Source organism: Dermochelys coriacea, chromosome 6 (assembly GCF_009764565.3).
Source record: "Dermochelys coriacea isolate rDerCor1 chromosome 6, rDerCor1.pri.v4, whole genome shotgun sequence".
NCBI lineage: Eukaryota > Metazoa > Chordata > Testudines > Dermochelyidae > Dermochelys > Dermochelys coriacea.
In genome coordinates, this window is record NC_050073.1 from 64,566,437 (window position 1) to 64,588,990 (window position 22,554).

General features: G+C 42.7%; 1 protein-coding gene across 3 annotated transcripts in view; it reads right to left on the reverse strand.

Moving 5' to 3' along the window:
- Positions 1-4,779: 4,779 nt before the first annotated feature.
- Positions 4,780-22,554, reverse strand: part of CAPN3 (calpain 3) — a 79,387-nt gene continuing 61,612 nt past the window's right edge. For all 3 annotated transcript variants that reach the window (XM_038404998.2, XM_038405000.2, XM_038405001.2), the window contains 2 exons: positions 9,635-9,693; positions 4,780-6,892 (listed from right to left, as the gene is read on the reverse strand). In XM_038404998.2, coding sequence (XP_038260926.1) covers positions 6,866-6,892; positions 9,635-9,693 — 86 coding nt within the window. In that variant the 3' untranslated portion in view covers positions 4,780-6,865. The remainder of the gene's footprint in view (positions 6,893-9,634; positions 9,694-22,554) is intronic.

A 22,554-nucleotide genomic window follows, 5' to 3' on the forward strand; every position in this document is an offset into this window, starting at 1 on the left:
GCCCACTCTTCCCCTCTCCCCCCCCCCCCCCACCCGCCCCAACACCTTCTAGGTCATGAGACTAAGTGAAGGTAGCAAAGGGTGAACTTCCCTCCCTTTTAATAATATCAGCTCAGTACAGGAAAGTAAGAGTTCGGACTAGATGTGCAAAGAAGGCAAAAAGAAACCTAGTGGCAGAAACTGCTTTTTTCATAGGCAAGTCCAGAACCTGCTAAAGAGGTTGAATACGCTCAGAGTTTCATCGGGTGTCTCTTCAGTTACTGAGGTCAAGGCTTAAATATTCCTAATGCAGATTAATTTAATGTTATAGCCTTGCTTTTTGGTGGTGGAGAAACCTTTTTTGTCCACCGAAGTGATTGAGGAAAGCCCGCTACATATTCTGTCCTGCTACTAAATCAAAGACTTCACTTTATTGAATCTCTGAAGATCATCCTTTTATGTTGTCTGGCAGAGGGGTGAAAAATCTCTGTAGTTGCACAAAATCAATATTTTTCTTTGTCTCTTTAACTTTAGCAATGGAATAAAGTGCCCACCTTATTTCCTTAGCTGTAGGAGTCCTCATGGTTCAAAGACTTGTAAAGAAATAGATTCTTAATGTATTGATCAGTTTTTCTTTTGTGAAAAGACTTCTCCAAAGAAAAGCAGAGAATTGCACTGGGGCCTTGATGTTTTTGCTGTGGCCTATGGATGGAGTACTTTAAGTGCCAATCTAATTTGCGAATACAGACTAACACGGCTGCTACTCTGAAACCAGTCTAATTCAAGGAGCTCTCTGAGCAGTGTAATTTTTGTGTGCGTGTGGTGGGATTTTTTGGCAACTCCTTTCACAGTGAAAGCAGTTCAGATTGGTGAAAATCTTAAAACGGAAAGCTGTGGAAGGCTTACAAAGCACCTCCTAAAACACTGACTTTCTCACACAGGAAGGGAGCATGCAAAGGTGTGGAAGAAACGATGTGAATTTTTTAGGATATTCTTAGCAGAATGTGATTTGAAGTGAAGGTACAGAGCCATGTGTATTAAGGACAGGCTTGTGGAGTGCAGTGTTTGTGCCATTCTGAGGACTGGTGTGCGCATGCATTTTGTTACTTTTCCATGTGATACTTTGCATTCTTTCCCAATTTCTTTAATGTGTTGGGAGACAGTTGATGACTGTGTTCACAAGAATGTGTGAATGTTCTTTTCACTATATTAAGTGTTCTAAGGCATGCAGTTCTCACACTTTGTTCCTAACTACTTATAAGGGTGTGTGTGTGGTGGGGGGGAGGGGTGTTTGGGGGGAGGGGGTTCATTTTTTTAATTTAGTTGGATGAGAGTGAACAAAGATTTCCAACTCTTTTTAGTTCATTTCAAGACATCTGAAATCTTTGGTTAACTTTTTTAAACTATCCTCCCAGTGTAGTTGGAATTGATGAAATGTAGCCTTCTATTATGCCAGAAAGAGAGAACTAACTGTGGTTCCCATTTGGGTGCCTGTGTTTGGTACAAAGAAACAGATGTTGATTTACATATTAGAATTAGTGGTGGTCAGGGGAAATTATATAGGTGGATGAGCTTTAAAAAAGTTTTAGCAGCATATTCATAAGTTGTCTGTAGTTACTTTTGGGGTTCAGAGAAAAAGGTTACACCATTTTGCTGCATCGCAGCAAATTTCCATGAGAGCCCTAAGCCACAAAGCTGTCATGAAGATCTGAACTTTCCCAAAGTTGAGGGGCATTTGGATATGGGGTTCAGTTTTTTGGGCCTATCTGTATTATCTACTTTCCTACCTGTTCAACTGGAAATCTGGGTAGATTTAATTAATGACCACTTCATTCTTCCAGGCACTAAGAAAATGGCAGGGACAGTAGTTGGTAAATTTAATTTTTCATTAGGGCTTTAAATTTAAAATCTGGGTTTATTAGGCAAATTTGGTCCCTCCTCCCTGAACCCACACAGGCGTCTGACATCTGGCATCCCTCCACTCAAAGGAGGACTAGAAATTGTCTTGGGAAAGGGGAATATTTGTTGAAAGAGTAGATATCTTTAGGAAAGCAATACTACACATCTGAAGCAGTGTTCAAGATTGTTTTTATGTGGCTTTTCTTGGAAGTTAAAAAATAAAGTAACTAGAGGAAAGTGGGGCTTTATTTTTATTTTTTCATATATATTGGCTAAGGGCTGTGTATGGTATATAACTAAAATATGATGGTCTTGTTGGAATGCATAGCACCATTTCCCTTCTCCCCCCTCACCTCCCCCTGCCCAACAATACTGATATTTTGCTTATGCCATGACCATGTTTAGTGGGTGTAAGTGCTCAGAACATGATTGTGTTGTGGTAACATCGGAAATAGGTTATGTATCACAGAAGATAATCTTTCAGGAAACCTTTCCATTGTATATCTCTCTTTAAAAAAAAATAAAAAAATAAAAAAAAGACGAATCTGGGAATTCCACGTTTGCCTGCTCCACCTCCAATCACAAGGGGAGTAGCTCTAAAAAGTGTTGTCATATTCTAGCTATATCCTAAATTACAACTTATTTGTTATCAGAAAACAGCAATTGAGTTGGTAGATTATCAATGTTGTTGCTTTTCAGTCATCCCCTTCCAATCGCAGGGCTGTAATGGAAGAAATGGTAGCTAGTTGATGGTTTAGTGTTTCTCACCCCCACCCCTAAGACGCCTTAATTACTGAGCTGTGGTCAGCAAGGGCCATTTTGGAAGTAAAGGGGGATTTTTCCACCCATGGCAAAAGAAAATCTTTTCAATTCATTGATACAAAAATGCATTAAATACCCCAGCTTCTGTTTGCCTTCTTGTGACAAGTGTTTAGAATGCAGACTTCAAAAATGCGTGGTCAAAATATAAGATGATAAATGGAATTCTTTGTCAAAGCCTGTTGCTAAACACCACAAGTTTATCTGCAAGGTTTTCTGTGCATATCTGCAGACCTTCACACTGCAGCACTACTGGATCAAAATAAACAAAGAACAACAACGAAACATATAAATGCAAATCAAGTTCTAGCAAACACTGGATTCCTGTGGATAAATCTGTGGTCATGAGAGGACGACTTCCCTTTTGTAACTAAACACAAATACAAGATGAAATTTAAGATGTTTTCAGGTACGTATGGTACTATTGCCTGGACATTCTCTAGATGGTCCCAAATTGTAGAATATGCAAGCAAGATTATTGAAATTGTTTCAGTTACTGTTTGTAAAATATTTATTAGTAAAAATAAAGAGCAAACTGTGTAGGTAAAGTGTTTTTTTTTTAATATGTGCCTGCCAGCTTCTCCAACTTCATTTTGTTACAAATGTTAAACCTAATCTTTGGAAGAATGAAAGTGGGATAAACCAATGTGGCTTTTAAGTATTTCATATGTAAAGCTGTGTGGATCATGTGCACAGAATGACTTGGCCTTTCCTCTTTCATTTTGGTGCAAAGCTGTGAACATATTAATGGAACTTTATAAGTAAAACCAAAAAAAAAGAAAAAATAAAAGTTCTTTATACTAAGATGTTCTGTCTGTCATCTTAATTCTTCATTCTGAACGGAATTAATTCCTTCACTGGATAATTTAGAATGATTTAATCTCTCAACTGTGATAACTCTTATATGGAATGAGCAGAAAGTGTAACACTCATGTGTGCTTCCAATTGGGAATTAAAGGCTGTGGACTTACCACTGGACTGGAATCCAGATACCCCTGTGTTCTGGCCTGCCTTGCTAGAGTTGCCATGTCACCTTAGGCAAGTTACTTAACCTTTCTCTAATACTGAAGTACCTCATGTGGATGGTGAGGATTAGTAAATGTTCTTACAGCACTTTGAACATAAAGGCCAACATTTTCAAACCTGGGTGCCTAAAGTTAAGTTTGTAATGAGGTAAGCACCCACATTTTTTTTTCCAGGGGTGCTGAATGGTAAAATCCAGACCCTGAGAAGCAATCATTTGTCATTTAGAAGCATGAAAAACAAACTTAAATGAGACTTAACTGCATTGCATGGAAACTGCATCAAAAAGACCCAAACAAACCAGTGTTTGAATGGCATGGTAGAGGTGTATTGGCTAAATGATGTGGAGAAATCATTCATGCCCATAAAAATCAGACTGATCTCCAGAAGCCCCTAAGTTGGACCAACACACATTCCTCCAACATGCATATCTTTTTGCTCTTGTGTATTGTGGCACTATTATTTTGAGAATCCTGCTATGTCAAAGCAGCATGTGGCGCAATAAGGAGTGTGACTGCCTGAAACATGCCTGGCTTAATATCTAGTTATTTAGAGTCTCTAATTTCTTCTTAGGAGTAATTCTAAGGGAGTAAATTGCTTGGATGGCACATCTCAGTATTATTTTCATAACTGAGAATATCAGAAGCTTAACTTTTTTTTTCCTCCCCTCCTTCCTGGAACCTCTGCCATGGTTGAATGCACACCAAATTTTTGGCTAATTGTATTAAAATGTTCTGGTGGCTCTGTTCTGCTGTATCCAAGAGTTCATGATTTTGTCCATGAATACTGATACCACACCACATAAACAAAGACACTGTAATCATGACAAAGCCTAATGTCTTGTTTTTCTCTGTATTTGCTCCATCTGTGTGTTCTGGAGACTTTATAGTTGATTTTAAAGGGTTAATCTACAGATGCCTTTAAGTTGGAGGGAAATCCATATAAAAACCCAACTCCTTTGCCATATAAGTAGCCTCAAGGCATCCTGTGTACAGCATAATTAAGCACTTTTGAGTCTTTCATTTTGCCTCTTCATTCCTCCATAAAAGACAACAAATCAAACCACAAGCATGAGTATTTATTAGAGTGCATAAGTAGAACTTTTATATCTGAACTGCACCAAATTCTTTTCCCCCAAAATAGTCACATAGAATGAAGATGCCTAAACCTCTTAGTTTACAAATGGACTTGGCGTCACCTTCCAAGATAAACCCACTTTTACCGTTTGTTGTAGGGTTGCAAAGTAGTAGTTTCTCTTTTTAAATCTCCATCTTGGGCATACTGTCAATCACAGAAGTCTCCCACTTTGCTAATTTCAGTAGTAGCTATGCACATAGCTAATCCTAATTGTTTTTGGCCTCTTTCTTTGGAGAAAGGAGTTTGAGGTTTCTGATAAGCTTGCTTTTTCTCTCTATTTAACTTAAACCTACAAGCCAATGCAAGTGGGGGGCAGTGGGGGACACACCTCAAGACAACAGGGTAAGTTGATGCTAAGTAATTGACAAATTGCCCTTTTAAAAAGAGCTTCAACTCATGGAAGCTCCTTTCCATCTGACAACTCAGTGCTGAGACTAAGGCTGCTTTATAAACTGTAGTACAGATCCAAAGCTAACATTCTAGGCTGGTATGAGGAACAAACAGTTGATACAGTAGAGTTCTAGATTAATACTGTATGTCAGATAAAACTTACATTCACAGACTGACTTTTGTAAAAACAATATTGAAACTGTAAAAAAACCAGAAGTTGCTTGTATTAAAGTGCAGTTTTGAAGCTTAAAAGCTGAAGGGTGCAGTTTCCAGGTGAGACAGGATCTAGGCAAACTTGCACTTAATTGCTTGACTCAGTTCCACTATAGCGTTCTCAGGCTGTTGAGGAACAGTTTAAAATAATACAATGGTACACAATGGGGCAATGTCTAAAACAACAGGAAGTGCTCACTTGTTTGTGTAGTAGAAGGGTGTCTGTTCTAGAGAGTCATAAGGCAGCTTAGTCATAAATCACAAGTCATGAATCAAGGTATTTATAGGTGAGATTTTCAGAAGAGACTAGGAGTTAATCACTCAGTTCCCATTGAAAATGGAGGAGAGTTAAACTCCATATTTTGTTGGTGCCTCATTCAATTGTCTTGTGTTTACCAGGCAGCAAGCCCTTGTTGGCACACAAGGTACATCTACACTCCCCCCAAAAAAGGGGGGGCAAGGAGAATGTGTTAAGATGGATTATCTACCTGGGTTAAAATAGCAGTGAAGACACAGCAATGCACCTTTTAACTCAGGTTAGCAGCAGGAGTTCAGCCTCAGGCTGCCCCACTGCCTTAAATTTGAGCTGCTCACTCAAATTAAAAGCCACACTGCAGTGTCTTCACTACTGTTTTAACCTCTGTAGATTGTCCAGGTTAAGAACACTTATTTATTAACATTCTGTTGCATTGTAGACATATACATAATGTCTTCATCACTTATGTTCTTTTACAACATCAACACTGGCCCACTGTGATATATGAAAAATACTAGATGGTTCAGTATATGAAAACACCAGGATGAGTGTGATTTATGGTTCAGTATACTGTTGTGAAGAAGCAGCCCTAGCAATACTGAAACCAGAATTAGAACAGAGGAACTCAAGAGTGAGAAGATGGTAGTGGTGCCTATGAGTCAGTTTAGATACAGCTCTAGTCATGCACAAGGACTAACTGTTGACTTGGAATTATAGCTATGGAGAGGTAGGGAAAATATTTTCCATATGCCAGTGTAGTACTGAAAAGGCATGTGCATTGTATGGGGAGTGACTGATGGTAACCTTACCGTACCAAAAATGCTGACCTTTGGTCATCAATAAGTTAAATCTTTGTTGCAAAAGTAAAATGCCAGGGAGGTATTAATATATTAGTTTTTAGATAGTGAGCTCCAGTCACTTTGCTAAAGGGTATTGCCACCTATTTTTAAATTGTGCCGCCTTCGAGTTCAGCATTGGAACGTGCAAGTTGCCTTGGGTAGCAATCATTCTTTGCTCTGTGGCTCCTAGCAGGGGAGGCAGCTGTGTTGGGAAGTCCTTCATATTCTGAGGTGAACGTGGCTGGTTGCTTCCAACAGAAATCCTGAGCGCTGTGGGCAGCGCTCATGCACGAAGGGAGGCCAGGTCGATTTAAGCATACATGGTAAGCTGCAGCCACTGAAAGAAGAGTGAAAGTTAAGTAGCAACAGCAGTGATTTCAACGTGACTGGAGAACAGTAGACCATTGCCATTCTCATCATTCACATAACAAAACTCAGAACTGATGATTCTTCAGTTACAGTTCAAAGAAACAAGAACTGGCAGTAACATGAAACTGCTCAGAGGTACCCCCCACCCCCATTTTAAAGTAAGAATTTCAATGATTATGATTTTGGCATGGTCTGTAGAATCTCTCTCTTGATGGGTGGTGATTATAGCCTAGTTCCTCCCCACACCACGATTCACTCTCAGCAATTGCCCTTTCAGGGGTATGGCCCTATCCTGATTCTGCTCCACTAGCCAGCCATATAATAATGTTCAGCTAGTTCATCATTACACATAGTTGAAGAGGCCCCGTCCTTTCACTTTTTATCCACGTTTGCTGTTCCTTTGGGACTGGCTGCTTTCCCCCCCCTCCCCCATGTGGTATTCGCAAGGCCAGCTGCTTATATGGAACCGCAACAAGAATTTTGTGATGTAAATGCACAGATGGGAAGGTAAAGAAGCTAACTGGTTTTCTGGCTCCCTGACAACAGCTGAATTTCTAGCAGTAGGGACAGGGATTTGGTAACTCCCCCTGCTGTTCTCCACACACACCTCCCTCCCAAAAATGCCAATTTGAGGTGAGAACATTCTTTGCAGCCTGACTCCTTCCCCTAAACATGCCCTGTGATAGCAACCATTTTTAGAAGGGCTCAAATGCATGAATTCCAAATAATAGTGGGACTAGATTTAGGCCCATGCCAAAGAGAATCATGCTTATATCTGGCCCATTTGGCTGAACCCTCATCACATAGCAGTTTCTGATCCTCACTAGGCCCATCTGTCTCCCCAGGAACCCAAAAAAGATAGTTCTATGGTGATATCAAGACTGGAAATGAGAGCTTACAGTTGCACACAGTATGATAGTGACTTCCAAAACCAAGAGTAGAGTGCACTCCCCACCCTCCTTCCCCTCACAATTTAAATCAAAAACAGGGTTATAAAATGTAGTGTAAATGGGATATATTTATAGGTAGGTAGCAGCTTTCACCCCCAAAATACTTCATAAACAGTATAGAAGACAGCTGGAGCCAATGAAATGCAGCCATTCCTGGAGCTGGAGGATAGCCGCCTGCTAACACTCACTACATCGCTATGGAGAGGATGGTGGCTAAGGAGGTTCTTTCTGACTGTGGGGCCTATTTCCGGTTCTCCCTCCGTTCATGCATCCAGGCAGAGTTCCTCTGGGCAGCGTCCGCTAGCTCCCCTGACACCTTCAAGGAGCAGTGGGCGCTGTCTGGGGTTCTCCGCTTGGTGTCCCCCCCTTGGTTCCCTTTGTTTGACCCTTTGACCTTCACACCTGCCCATTACATTTTTGGTTGTCCCCCATAGTTATTTGAGTTCCTGGACCTTGTGGATCCTCCCCTAAGGCTGGGGGAGGGTCTTTTAGCAACAGGCAGGCTTGTGTCCTCCTGCTTCCCGGTACCTAATAGGAACATTCACTATGTTAGGCAGCATTGTGGGCAGTGGCAATGGTCTGAATTTTGTCCCATGCTACTTGCTCAAACACCTCTCTTAATGCAAAGTCTCAGTGGATCCCTATTTCTACCCAGGGCAGATGCACCTTCTGGTTGGTTTTGGGTTTTTTTTTTTTGTTTTTTTAATCTTACCCAAATGACTTGCATGGAGTAAGAATGCATTGACCTCATTTTACATACCATTAAAGGATGAAGGGCTAAAGTCACCCTGCTGCCACCTAAGACAGTAATTATTGGGAGTCTATGTGTTTCAAGCCAGAAGCTTAAACTGAAACCATGCTTTCAGACAGGCTCTTAAAAGTCCTTAGAGTAACTGCACCATAACTTTTTTTGGCCTACTCTACATAAAGGTGGTGTGAAGCTAGTAGTTAATTGTCCCGGGATAAAATAAAACTTAAGGCTGTTTAAATGTATATACTTAGATGAAGAAGAGCTGTCATAGGCAAAGTTTCTCTGCCACGTTTTTTTCTTCTGTATCTAGTTAAATCCCTGATAGGGTCTAACCTTTTATTTTGCCTCCATTCCAGGGTATACACTGTAAAAAGATATATCAGAACTTTGTAACCATAGTACAATAAGCCTCACCTGAGATGTAAGGTGATAAACATTGCAGGTTTAGCCACCTTTCTCACCCTTCCTTGTTCCTCTGATATATTTTCATTTTCTCTCCAAGTCATTTAAGACAGCAGACACATATTAAATTATGGAACACTGAGCCTGTCAGCTGAACTTTTCAAAAGTACATATGCCATAAAGGTGAGGGCTTATTTGAGAACTAGGGAGAGGAACTACCTTAGGGTAGGGATAGGAAATTATTGTCCAAAATATTTTAAATGGTGTGTTTAGTTTTAAATTGTTTCATAAATTTCTAAAGTTCTTGGATGCACTTTAAATGACAAATTGTAAGATTTGGGTTGCATTCTGATTGTCTAATTTAGTTTATCTATCTAATGGTTTTATATAGCCATATGTCGCTATGTATCTGAGCATCTTCCACATAAAATTGATAGCAATAGCAAACTCTCTAGCAGAAGTTATGGAGTCTCTTATTTTACCATTTAGACAGTAATGTCAGCTTAACTCTGACAAACTCCCTTAAGTGTAAGGGTGACAAAGGGTAAGAACAAAATTGATCAACCTGACCATAACCCAAGAAAAATACTGGAGTAAAATTATTTACCTCCAAGACGTTGAGTTTAATGATACCATCTCCATCTTTATCAAAGGCGTGGAATGCCCCTAAGGAAAGATAAATCAATACAAAGTACATACAATTACTATGGATAAAGTCCAAATGCATCCGATGAAGTGAGCTGTAGCTCACGAAAGCTTATGCTCTAATAAATTTGTTAGTCTCCAAGGTGCCACCAGTACTCCTTTTCTTTTTATGGATAAAGTGAAGACCATTCTGTGTATAACAAACCAAACTACAGTCCCATTCTGTTGTACAGAATTGTGCCGATAGTTATTCAGCTACTGGGCTTGTTAAGTGTCCCTGCTTTGTTGTTCCTCAGCTGTAGTCAACAAGGCACAGTTACTTATTTTCTTTTAGAGCATAAGCTTTCGTGAGCTACAGCTCACTTCATTGGATGCATTCAATGGAAAATAAATACAGTGGGGAGATTTATATAGATAGAGAACATGAAACAATGGGGGTTACCATACACACTGTAACCAGAGTGATCACTTAAGGTGAGCTATTACCAACAGGAGGGGGGGGCAGGGAGGGGAACCTTTTGTAGTGATAATCAAGGTGGGCCATTTCCAGCAGTTGACAAGAACGTCTGAGGAACAGTGGGGGGTGGGGAGGGGGGAATAAACATGGGGAAATAGTTTTAACTTTGTGTAATGACCCATCCACTCCCAGTCTCTATTCAAGTTAATTTTATCCAGTTTGCAAATTAATTACAATTAAGCAGTCTCTTGGAGTCTGTTTTTGAAATTTTTTTTGTTGAAGAATAGCAACTTTTAGGTCTGTAATCGAGTGACCAAAGAGATTGAAGTGTTCTCCAACTGGTTTTTGAATGTTATCATTCTTGATGTCTGATTTGTGTCCATTTATTCTTTTACATAGAGATTGTCCAGTCTGACCAATGTACGTGGCAGAGGGGCACGAATGCATCCGATGAAGTGAGCTGTAGATCACGAAAGCTTATGCTCAAATAAAATTGTTAGTCTCTAAGGTGCCATAAGTACTCCTTTTCTTTTTGCGAATACAGACTAACACGGCTAAAACCTGTCATTATGCAAGGCACTGAATTTAGCTGTATGGAGTGGAAATTTATCAACTTAATGAAAAAACTCCTACAGATACAGACAGACATCTTGCTTTCCAAATGCAAACAGATGGACATCATACCAAAAGGACTGAAGGTAAAAAATCCATTACAAGCTACATACCACACAGATTATGCTGACAGCTTGTGCCACACACTCTCAAAGAAACTGCGGAACCACCTGATCAACATCCTCTACAGCAAACAGGGAAAGATTAAGAATGAGCTCTCAAAACTGGATACTCTCATAAAGAGCCAACCTTCCACACAAACTTCCTTGTGGCTGGACTTTACAAAAATAGACGAGCCATTTACACCACACACTTTGCTTCTCTACAAAAGAAAAGGACACTAAACTACTACATGCCACAAGGGGCCACAACAGTGGTTCCCGTAACCCACCCAGCAATATTGTTAATCTATCCAACTATACTCTTAGCCCAGCAGAAGAATCTGTCCTATCTCGGGGCCTCTCCTTCTGCCCCTCCATCCCCACGAACATGATACAGTTCTGTGGTGACCTAGAATCCTATTTTCGACGTCTCCGACTCAAGGAATATTTCCAACACACCTCTGAACAACATACTAACCCAAAGAGACCTTCCTACCAACACTACAAAAAGAAGGATTCTGGGTGGACTCCTCCTGAATGTCGAAACAACAGACTGGACTTGTACATAGAGTGCTTCCACCGACATGCACGGGGTGAAATTGTGGAAAAGCAGCATCACTTGCCCCATAACCAAAGCCGTGCAGAACACAATGCCATCCGCAGCCTCAGAAACAACTCTATCATAATCAAAAAATTTTGAAGGAGAAATTAGTTAAGGACATTGAAGTCAATGGTAAATGGGACAAAATACAACATGGTTTTACAAAAGGTAGATCGTGCCAAACCAACCTAATCTCCTTTTTTGAAAAAGTAACAGATTTTTTAGATAAAGGAAACGCAGTGGATCTAATTTACCTACATTTCAGTAAGGCATTTGATACCGTGCCACATGGGGAATTATTAGTTAAATTGGAGAAGATGGGGATCAATATGAACATCAAAAGGTGGATAAGGAATTGGTTAAAGGGGAGACTGCAACGGGTCCTACTGAAAGGCGAACTGTCAGGTTGGAGGGAGGTTACCAGTGGAGTTCCTCAGGGATCGGTTTTGGGACCAATCTTATTTAATCTTTTTATCACTGACCTTGGCAGAAAAAGTGGGAGTGTGCTAATAAAGTTTGCAGATAATACAAAGCTGGGAGGTATTGCAAATTCGGAGAAGGATCGGGATATTATACAGGAGGATCTGGATTACCTTGTAAACTGGAGTAAAAGTAATAGGATGAAATTTAATAGTGAGAAGTGTAAGGTTATGCATTTAGGGATTAATAACAAGAATTTTAGCTATAAGTTGGGGACGCATCAATTAGAAGTAACGGAAGAGGAGAAGGACCTTGGAGTATTGGTTGATCATAGGATGACTATGAGCTGCCAATGTGATATGGCTGTGAAAAAAGCTAATGCGGTTTTGGGATGCATCAGGAGAGGCATTTCCAGTAGGGATAAGGAGGTTTTAGTACCGTTATACAAGGCACTGGTGAGACCTCACCTAAAATACTGTGTGCAGTTCTGGTCTCCCATGTTTAAAAAGGATGAATTCAAACTGGAGCAGGTACAGAGAAGGGCTACTAGGATGATCCGAGGAATGGAAAACTTGTCTTATGAAAGGAGACTTAAAGAGCTTGGCTTGTTTAGCCTAACTAAAAGAAGGTTGAGGGGAGATATGATTGCTCTCTATAAATATATCAGAGGGATAAATACAGGAGAGGGAGAGGAATTATTTAACCTCAGCACCAATGTGGACACAAGAACAAATGGGTATAAACTGGCCACCAGGAAGTTTAGACTTGAAATCAGACGAAGGTTTTTAACCATCAGAGGAGTGAAGTTTTGGAATAGCCTTCCAAGGGAAGCAGTGGGGGCAAAAGATCTATCTGGCTTTAAGATTCTACTCGATAAGTTTATGGAGGAGATGGTATGATGGGATAATGGGATTTTGGTAAGTAATTGATCTTTAAATATTCAGGGTAAATAGGCCAAATCCCCTGAGATGGGATATTAGATGGATGGGATCTGAGTTACTATAGAAAATTCTTTCCTGGGTATCTGGCTGGTGAATCTTGCCCATATGCTCAGGGTTTAGCTGATTGCCATATTTGGGGTCGGGAAGGAATTTTTCTCCAGGGCAGATTGGAGAGGCCCTCGAGGTTTTTCGCCTTCCTCTGTAGCATGGGGCATGGTTGACTTGAGGGAGGCTTCTCTGCTCCTTGAAGTCTTTGAACCATGATTTAAGGACTTCAATAGCTCAGACATGGGTGAGGTTTTTCATAGGAGTGGGTGGGTGAGATTCTGTGGCCTGCGCTGTGCAGGAGGTCGGACTAGATGATCAGAATGGTCCTTTCTGACCTTAGTATCTATGAATCTATAAAAAGGCTGACAAAGGAGGTGCTGTCATCATCATGAATAGGTCAGAATATGAACAAGAGGCTGCTAGGCAACTCTTCAACACTACTTTCTACAAGCCATTACCCTCTGATCCCACTGAGGGTTACCAAAAGAAACTACACCATTTGCTCAAGAAACTCCCTGAAAAAGCACAAGAACAAAATCCGCACAGACACACCCCTGGAACCCCGACCTGGGGTATTCTATCTGCTACCCAAGATCCATAAACCTGGAAATCCTGGACGCCCCATCATCTGAGGCATTGGCACCCTGACAGCAGGATTGTCTGGCTATATAGACTCCCTCTTCAGGCCCTATGCTACCAGCACTCCCAGCTATCTTCGAGACACCACTGACTTCCTGAGGAAACTACAGTCCACTGGTGATCTTCCTGAAAACACCATCCTGGCCACTATGGATGCAGAAGCCCTCTACACCAACATTCCACACAAAGATGGACTACAAGCCGTCAGGAACAGAATCCCCGATAATGTCACGACTAACCTGCTGGCTGCACTTTGTGACTTTGTCCTCACCCATAACTATTTCACATTTGGGGGCAATGTATACCTTCAAATCAGCGGCACTGCGATGGGTACCCGCATGGCCCCACAGTATGCCAACATTTTTATGGCTGACTTAGAACAACGCTTCCTCAGCTCTCGTCCCCTAATGCCCCTACTCTACTTGCGCTACTTTGATGACATCTTCATCATCTGGACCCATGGAAAAGAAGCCCTTGAGGAATTCCACCACGATTTCAACAATTTCCATCCCACCATCAACCTCAGCCTGGACCGGTCCACACAAGAAATCCACTTCCTGGACACTACGGTGCTAATAAGCAATGGTCACAAACACCACCCTATACCAGAAACCTACTGACCGCTATTCCTACCTACATGCCTCCAGCTTTCATCCAGACCACACCACATGATCCATTGTCTACAGCCAAGCTCTATGATACAACCGCATTTGCTCCAATCCCTCAGACAGAGACAAACACCTACAAGATCTCTATCATGCATTCTTACAACTACAATACCCACCTGTTGAAGTGAAGAAATGGATTGACAGAGCCAGAAGAGTACCCAGAAGTCACCTACTACAGGACAGGCCCAACAAAGAAAACAACAGAACGCCACTAGCCATCACCTTCAGTCCCCAACTAAAACCTCTCCAACGCATCATCAAGGATCTACAACCTATCCTGAAGGATGACCCATCACTCTCGCAGATCTTGGGAGACAGGGCAGTCCTTGCTTACAGACAGCCCCCCAACCTAAAGCAAACATTCACCAGCAACAACCACACACCACACAACAGAACCACTAACCCAGGAACCTACCCTTGCAACAAAGCCCGTTGCCAACTGTCTCCACATATCTGTTCAGGGGACACCATGATAGGGCCTAATCACATCAGCCATACTATCAGAGGCTCATTCACCTGCACATCTACCAATGTGATATATGCCATCATGTGCCAGCAATGCCCCTCTGCCATGTACATTGGTCAAACTGGACAGTCTCTACGTAAAAGAATGAATGGACACAAATCTGACGTCAAGAATTATAACATTCAAAAACCAGTTGGAGAACACTTCGATCTCTTTGGTCACTCGATTACAGACCTAAAAGTTGCAATTCAACCAAAAAAAAAAAAAAACTTCAAAAACGGACTCCAACGAGAGACTGCTGAATTGGAATTAATTTGCAAACTGGATACAATTAACTTAGCCTTGAATAGAGACTGGGAGTGGATGGGTCATTACACAAAGTCAAACTATTTCCCCATGTTTATTCCTCCCTATCACCGTTCCTCAGAAGTTCTTGTCAACTCCTGGAAATGGCCCACCTTGATTATCACTACAAAAGGTTCCCCCCCCACCCTCCGCTCTCCTGCTGGTAACAGCTCACCTTAAGTGATCACTCTGGTTACAATGTGTATGGTAACCCCCATTGTTTCATGTTCTCTATGTATATAAATCTCCCCACTGTATTTTCCACTGCATGCATCTGATGAAGTGAGCTGTAGCTCACAAAAGCTTATGCTCAAACAAATTTGTTAGTCTCCAAGATGCCACAAGTACTGCTTTTATTTTTGCGAATACAGACTAACACGGCTGCTACTCTGAAACCTGTTATTTTCTTTTGGGTTTATACATCGTACCTGTCATGTCATATAGTCCTTGAGCCCATATGTGAAATTATTAAAACAACAGACTGACCCACCTCACATACAACCCCATAATCACATCCTCAAGTGAAACACTGAGATAATACATCAGCCTCATACTGCATACTATAGCACAACGGATTCAAATTGTCAGAGCAGTGAGGGAAGCAAAATGCATTGTTGAGGGCGCTCCTGCCTTTAGTAGCTGGATTTATAAAGGGCCAGTTAGTTATGGGCAAGGATGACCATGCTTTGGGGAACACAGGAGTGAGAGGAAATACCCAATAATAATGTACTCAAATAATACATGCAGCTGGAAAGAAAGAAGTGAAAATGCTGAAAAACTCTGCTTCCTATGGCTAATGATATTAAGCAGCTGCATTTCACTCCAGTTGTAGCTACCAAATAGCCTTCAATAGTAGATTTATGAGATATCTTACATTGCTGGAGCACTAATGAATAAGGTGACCACATTTCCCTATGCTGAATATGGGACACCTGGTAAAATTACTTGTATTCAAGTAAGTTCATGACAACGAGTACATGCAGTATAAATGTTCAAATTAACAAGCTGACGGAACCCCAATTAAAAAGAAATACTGCATAGCTGAATTCTTCTTATTTACCTTTTTCATCTTTAAGGCTTTAGTGTTCATGTGGAAAGAGGTGACACACACACCCGTACCCTTCTCTCACACAGGGGCGGGAGGGGGGGTGACCAACCAACCTGACCCTCCCTGTCTGGTGCTCTCTGCCCTCCATGCCTGGCTGGGGCCCTGGGACAGACCCGCCTCTCCCAGTACCTGGTGCTGTATCTTCCTGAGGCAACACATGGGGGGGCGGGGCAGATGGGGTCACATGCTTCCCCCGCAATTTCTGCCAGGGTTCACACCAGAATATGGCCAGCAGCAGTCTTTTGGCATTGTGTGGGTTGGAAGGGATGGGAGCTGCTTCCAGCCGCAGGAGAGGAGGAAGAGATGACCTGATTTGTGTCTTTGTAGAGCTCATCTCTTCCTCTCCCCTTCCCCCTTGCCCTCAACCCATGGCTGGAAGCAGTTTGTCTCTTCCTGCCCGCATAGTGTCAAAAGGCAGCTAATACCTCCAGGCTGCTGCTGGCCACAGACGTAACCCAGCCGCCTCCTGTCATAGATACCAAGGTCAGAAGGGACCATTCTGATCATCTAGTCCGACCTCCTGCACAACGCAGGCCACAATCTCACCCACCTACTCCTACAAAAAACCTCACCTATGTCTGAGCTATTGAAGTCCTCAAATTGTGGTTTAAAGACTTCAAGGAGCAGAGAATCCCCCTCAAGTGACCTGTGCCCCATGCTACAGAGGAAGGCGAAAAACCTGCAGGGCCTCTTCCAATGTGCCCTAGAGGAAAATTCCTTCCCGACCCCAAATATGGCGATCAGCTAAACCCTGAGCATATGGGCAAGATTCACCAGCCAGATACTACAGAAAATTCTTTCCTGGGTAACTCAGATCCCATCCATCTAATATCCCATCTCAAGGGATTAGGCCTATTTACCCTGAATATTTAAAGATCAATTAATTACCAAAGTCACATTATCCCATCATACCATCTTCTCCATAAACTTATGGAGTAGAATCTTAAAGCCAGATAGATCTTTTGCCCCCACTGCTTCCCTTGGAAGGTTATTCCAAAACTTCACTCCTCTGATGGTTAGAAACCTTCGTCTAATTTCAAGTCTAAACTTCCTGGTGGCCAGTTTATACCCATTTGTTCTTGTGTCCACATTGGTGCTGAGCTGAAATAATTCCTCTCCCTCTCCTGTATTTATCCCTCTGATATATTTATAGAGAGCAATCATATCTCCCCTCAACCTTCTTTTAGTTAGGCTAAACAAGCCAAGCTCCTTAAGTCTCCTTTCATAAGACAAGTTTTCCATTCCTCGGATCATCCTAGTAGCCCTTCTCTGTACCTGCTCCAGTTTGAATTCATCCTTTTTAAACATGGGAGACCAGAACTGCACACAGTATTCCAGGTGAGGTCTCACCAGTGCCTTGAATAATGGTACTAAAACCTCCTTATCCCTATTGGAAATACCTCTCCTGATGCATCCCAAAAACACATTAGCTTTTTTCACAGCCATATCAGATTGGCAGCTCATAGTCATCCTATGATCAACCAATACTCCAAGGTCCTTCTCCTCTTCCGTTACTTCTAATTGATGCGTCCCCAACTTATAACTAAAATTCTTGTTATTAATCCCTAAATGCATAACCTTACACTTCTCACTATTAAATTTCATCCTATTACTATTACTCCAGTTTACAAGGTCATCCAGATCCTCCTGTAGAATATCCCGATCCTTCTCTGAATTGGCAATACCTCCCAACTTTGTATCATCTGCAAACTTTATTAGCACACTCCCACTTCTTATGCCGAGGTCAGTAATAAAAAGATTAAATAAGATTGGTCCCAGAACTGATCCCTGAGGAACTCCACTGGTAACCTCCCTCCAGCCTGACAGTTTGCCTTTCAGTAGGACCTGTTGTAGTCTTCCCTTTAACCAATTCCTTATCCACCTTTAGATGTTCATATTGATTCCCATCTTTTCCAATTTAACTAATAATTCCCCATGTGGCACGGTAACAAACACCTTACTGAAATGTAGGTAAATTAGATCCACTGTTTTTCCTTTGTCTAAAAAATCTGTTACTTTCTCAAAGAAGGAGATTAGGTTGGTTTGACACGATCTACCTTTTGTAAAACCATGTTGTATTTTGTCCCATTTACCATTGACTTCAATGTCCTTAACTAATTTCTCCTTCAAAATTTTTTCCAGGACCTTGCGTACTACAGATGTCAAACTAACTGGCCTGTAGTTACCCGGATCACTTTTTTTCCCTTTCTTAAAAATAGAAACTATATTAGCAATTCTCCAATCATTTGGTACAACTCCCGAGTTTACAGATTCATTAAAAATTCTTGCTAATGGGCTTGCAATTTCAGGTGCCAATTCCTTTAATATTCTTGGATGAAGATTATCTGGGGTCCCCGATTTAGTCCCATTAAGCTGTTTGAGTTTCGCTTCGACCTCAGATATGGTAATATCTACCTCCATATCCTCATTCCCATTTGTCATGCTACCATTATCCCTAAGATTCTCTTTAGCCTTATTAAAGATGGAGACAAAGTATTTGTTTAGATATTGGGCCATGCCTAGATTAACCTCCACTCCATCCTCAGTGTTTAGCGACCCCACTTCTTCTTTATATGGCTATAGAACCTTTTACTATTGGTTTCAATTCCCTTTGCAAGGTCCAACTCTACTCGACTTTTAGCCTGTCTCACTTTATCCCTACATGTTCTGACCTCAATAAGGTAGCTTTCCTTGCTGATCCCTCCCATCTTCCACTCCCTGTATGCTTTCTACTTCTTCTTAATCACCTCTCTAAGATGCTTGCTCATCTAGCTTGGTCTACAACTCCTGCCTATGAATTTTTTCCCCTTTCTTGGGATGCAGGCTTCCGATAGCTTCTGCAGCTTTGATTTAAAGTAATCCCAGGCCTCCTCTACCTTTAGATCCATAAATTCTTCAGTCCAATCCACTTCCCTAACTAATTTCCTTAATTTTTGAAAGTCAGCCCTTTTGAAATCAAAAACCCTAGTGGCAGATTTATTTTTGTTAATCCTTCCATTCAGTTTGAACTCAATTAGCTCATGATCACTTAAATCAAGATTATTCCCTACAACCATTTCTTCTATGAGGTCCTCACTACTCACCAAAACCAAATCTAAAATGACATCCCCTCTAGTTGGTTTAGCAACTACTTGATGAAGGAATCCATCAGCTAGCGCATCTAGGAAAATCTGAGCCCTCTTATTATTACTAGCACTGGTCCTCCAGTCTATATCTGGGAAGTTAAAATCTCCCATGATCACGCAGTTTCCATTAGTATTTACTTTATTAAAAACATTAAAAAGGGCTCTATCCATATCCAAATTAGATTCCGGCGGTCTATAGCACATCCCAAGCACTATCATAGGAGAGGCTCTACTAGTTATCTTCCCCAATGTAATTTTTGCCCAGACGGACTCTGTCTTATCCATTGCATCGCTTCTTATTTCTTTACATTCTACCTCATCATTGATATACAATGCTACTCCACCACCTTTACCTTTATTTCTGTCTTTCCTAAACAGCACATACCCTTCAATAGCTGTAGTCCAGTCATGACTACTATTCCACCATGTTTCTGTTATCCCTATAATATCTGGTTTCACTTCCAGCACCAGTAGCTCTAGTTCCTCCATTTTGTTACCTAGGCTCCTCACATTGGTGTACAAACATCTTAATTTTTGCTCTTTGGCCTCGCTCACATTTTGTACCCTATTAGGCACAGTCATTCTACAGCCAGTATAACCTATTAGACTGGTATCCACACTGCCCTCGCTCCTTGTATACATTCTCCTACCCACAGCTGTATCCTTTCTTACTTCATCTTCTTCCCTCTCAATGCTAAAATCTGGCGTGGAGATTAACTGGACATTTCCCAACCATCTCCCCCAAATTCCTAGTTTAAAGCTCTCTTTATCAGTTGTGCCAGCCTCCATCCTAGAAGTCTATTTCCTTCCCTACTCAGATGAAGTCCACCCCGAGAGAACTGTCCTCTGTCCATGAATGCCTCCCAGTGGCCATACATCCCAAAGCCTTCCTTATAGCACAACTGCCTAAGTCATCTGTTGACAGTCAATCTTGTCACACCTTTGTTGCCCTTCTCTAAGAACAGGCAGAATCCCACTAAAGATCACCTGAGCCTCAATTTTCTTCAGCATCTTCCTCAGCCTAGCATAGTCTCCCTTAATACTTTCCAGCAAGAATCTAGCCGTATCATTTGTTCCCACATGAAGGATAATTAGGGGATTCTTTCCCGCTCCCTTTAAGATCCTTTTCAACCTACATCCCGTATTTTAGCATCTGGAAGACAGCACACCCTTCTATTCTCTGGATCAGCTCTAGAATAGAGCCCGTCTATTCTTCTCAATAAAGAGTCCCCGATCACATAGACTTGCCTTTTCCTGGTGACAGTGCTATTCTCCAGTCTCTCCCCTGTTCCCTCTGGCTGCAGGTTCTTTCCATTCCTATTTTCCCTTATAATCTTCTTCAACCCATCCTGTATCCTCCTGGGGCTTATATTTGGTGTAGTCTCCCTTGCCTCTTCCCCTTTTCCTATAGGACTAGCCTCTTTTCTCTTCTTCCTTGCCCTTCCACCTTCAGCGACTACCTGCTGAGCCCCTTCTTCATTTTCCAACTCTGCAAACCTGTTCCTAAGCTCTATTTCTCCTTCACTAGCCCGTCTTTTCCTCTGCCTGGTTCTTTTAGTCACATGCTTCCACTGATCACTTTTCTCACCCAGTCTCCCCTCAAAATTCCCCAGGCCTGCTTCCATCTGTAAGTCTGAGCTTTTCTCTTCAGATACCCCATGTCTTTGCTCCATCATCTGCTCAAACCCCTTCCTAAATTCAACCAGAATTTCCACTTGCATTTCCAGACCTCGGATCTTTTCCTCCATCAGCTCTATCAGACGGCATTTCATGCAGAAAAAACTCATACCAGGTCCCTCCTCCAGGATCATGTACATACCACAGCTTCCACATCCAGTCATCCTCATTGTGTCTTCCACTACACAAGTTACTCCCACTGCTGCCTCCGTATCTGTCATAGCCTTCCCACCTAAGTCCTGTTAATCTGGGAAACACAAGCCACACCAAAAGACCACCCCCTACAGCAAAAACAAACCCCAAACAAGAACCACAATTCAAACTCCTTTGTTTACTGGCTCCTGTGCCACTGCCTGACTGGCTGGCTACCTTTATAGGACCCCAATCAGAGAAGCCCCGCCCCCTAATCAGGGCTCAGCTTCTCTCCCAGCACAAAGCCCTACAAGCCTCTACACACACATAAATAAATACAAAACCAAGTACAGATACCTTCTCCTCCAACAGAACTCCCACTCAAACTCCCTGTTTACAGCTCAGGCACAAAGGGGTTAAGCCCTAAGGATGCATTGTGCACCAGGGTTCAGGGAACCTGATTGTAGGGGCTTCAGCGAACCAGCCAGAGAGGTGGCTCAGCAGGGGAGGGTTCCTAGGGGATGGAGCAGCCCCGCGCTCCCTGGGGGCAGGAATCTGGGCAGTTGGGGGTGTGTGAAGAGGGTGCTAAGCCCCTGCCCGGGGGGCTGCTGTGGAGCCAGCAGGTTCAGGGCGGGAAAAGGCTGGAAATCGCTTCTCTCCCCCACCTCCAGAGCTTAGCTGAGGGGCGGAGACTGGAGGATGCCCTGTGCCAGCACTGCATGGGGCATTGGCACATGCAGGGCTTGGCGCCTCCTGACCAGTGCCCAGGGCTGGAGGGTCTTGGGCTTTTCTGGGGTGCCAGCCCAGCCAGAGGCACTGTGGGGAGGAAGGAGCCTGCGGGCCAGGCTGCTGGTGAGCTGAGTGCTCTGACCAGGGGTTGGTTCTCCTCACAGCGCTGGGAGTGGGATGTGCCCTGCTAGGGCGGGAGGGATACAGCGGAGCAGCGGGGCTAGGGGGCGAAGGGGCAAAGCAGGGAGAGGACAGCGAAAGGAGGCATATGCAAAAGGCCGATAGGTGGGCAGCAGAGGCGACGTGTAACCAGCCGCACCCTGGTGCCTGCCAGTACTTATCAGCTGCCGCAGCATGCAGCCAGCATTGGCTGGAAACGGGGCCCTGCTAGCCATAAGGTTGCACGCAGGGGGGGGGCTGCGCTGATGGACCACCAGGGGAAGCGGTCGACCCCATGCACTGCAGCTTCGCCCTGCCACCAGCCTAGCACACCCACCCCCATCATCAGCCACTGAACCTCCACCTGGGCAGCTGGTGAGCAGGGATCTGGCCAGCAGCAGGACCCACTGGTACTGATGGGTGGAGGCAGACAATGCAGGACAATTTGCCTGTTTTTAAGAAAAAGTCAGGACACCTGCAGGAGAGCTTAAATAAGGGACTGTCCCTTTAAAAACGGGACATCTGGTCATCCTACTAATGAATATAAAACAGCCGCTGCTGTGAGGGAGCTTACAGAGCCTGAAACTCATAGCTTACAACAAGAGAGAAGCACTCCAGAATAGATGATGTTCATTATTGAAATCAGCTAATTTT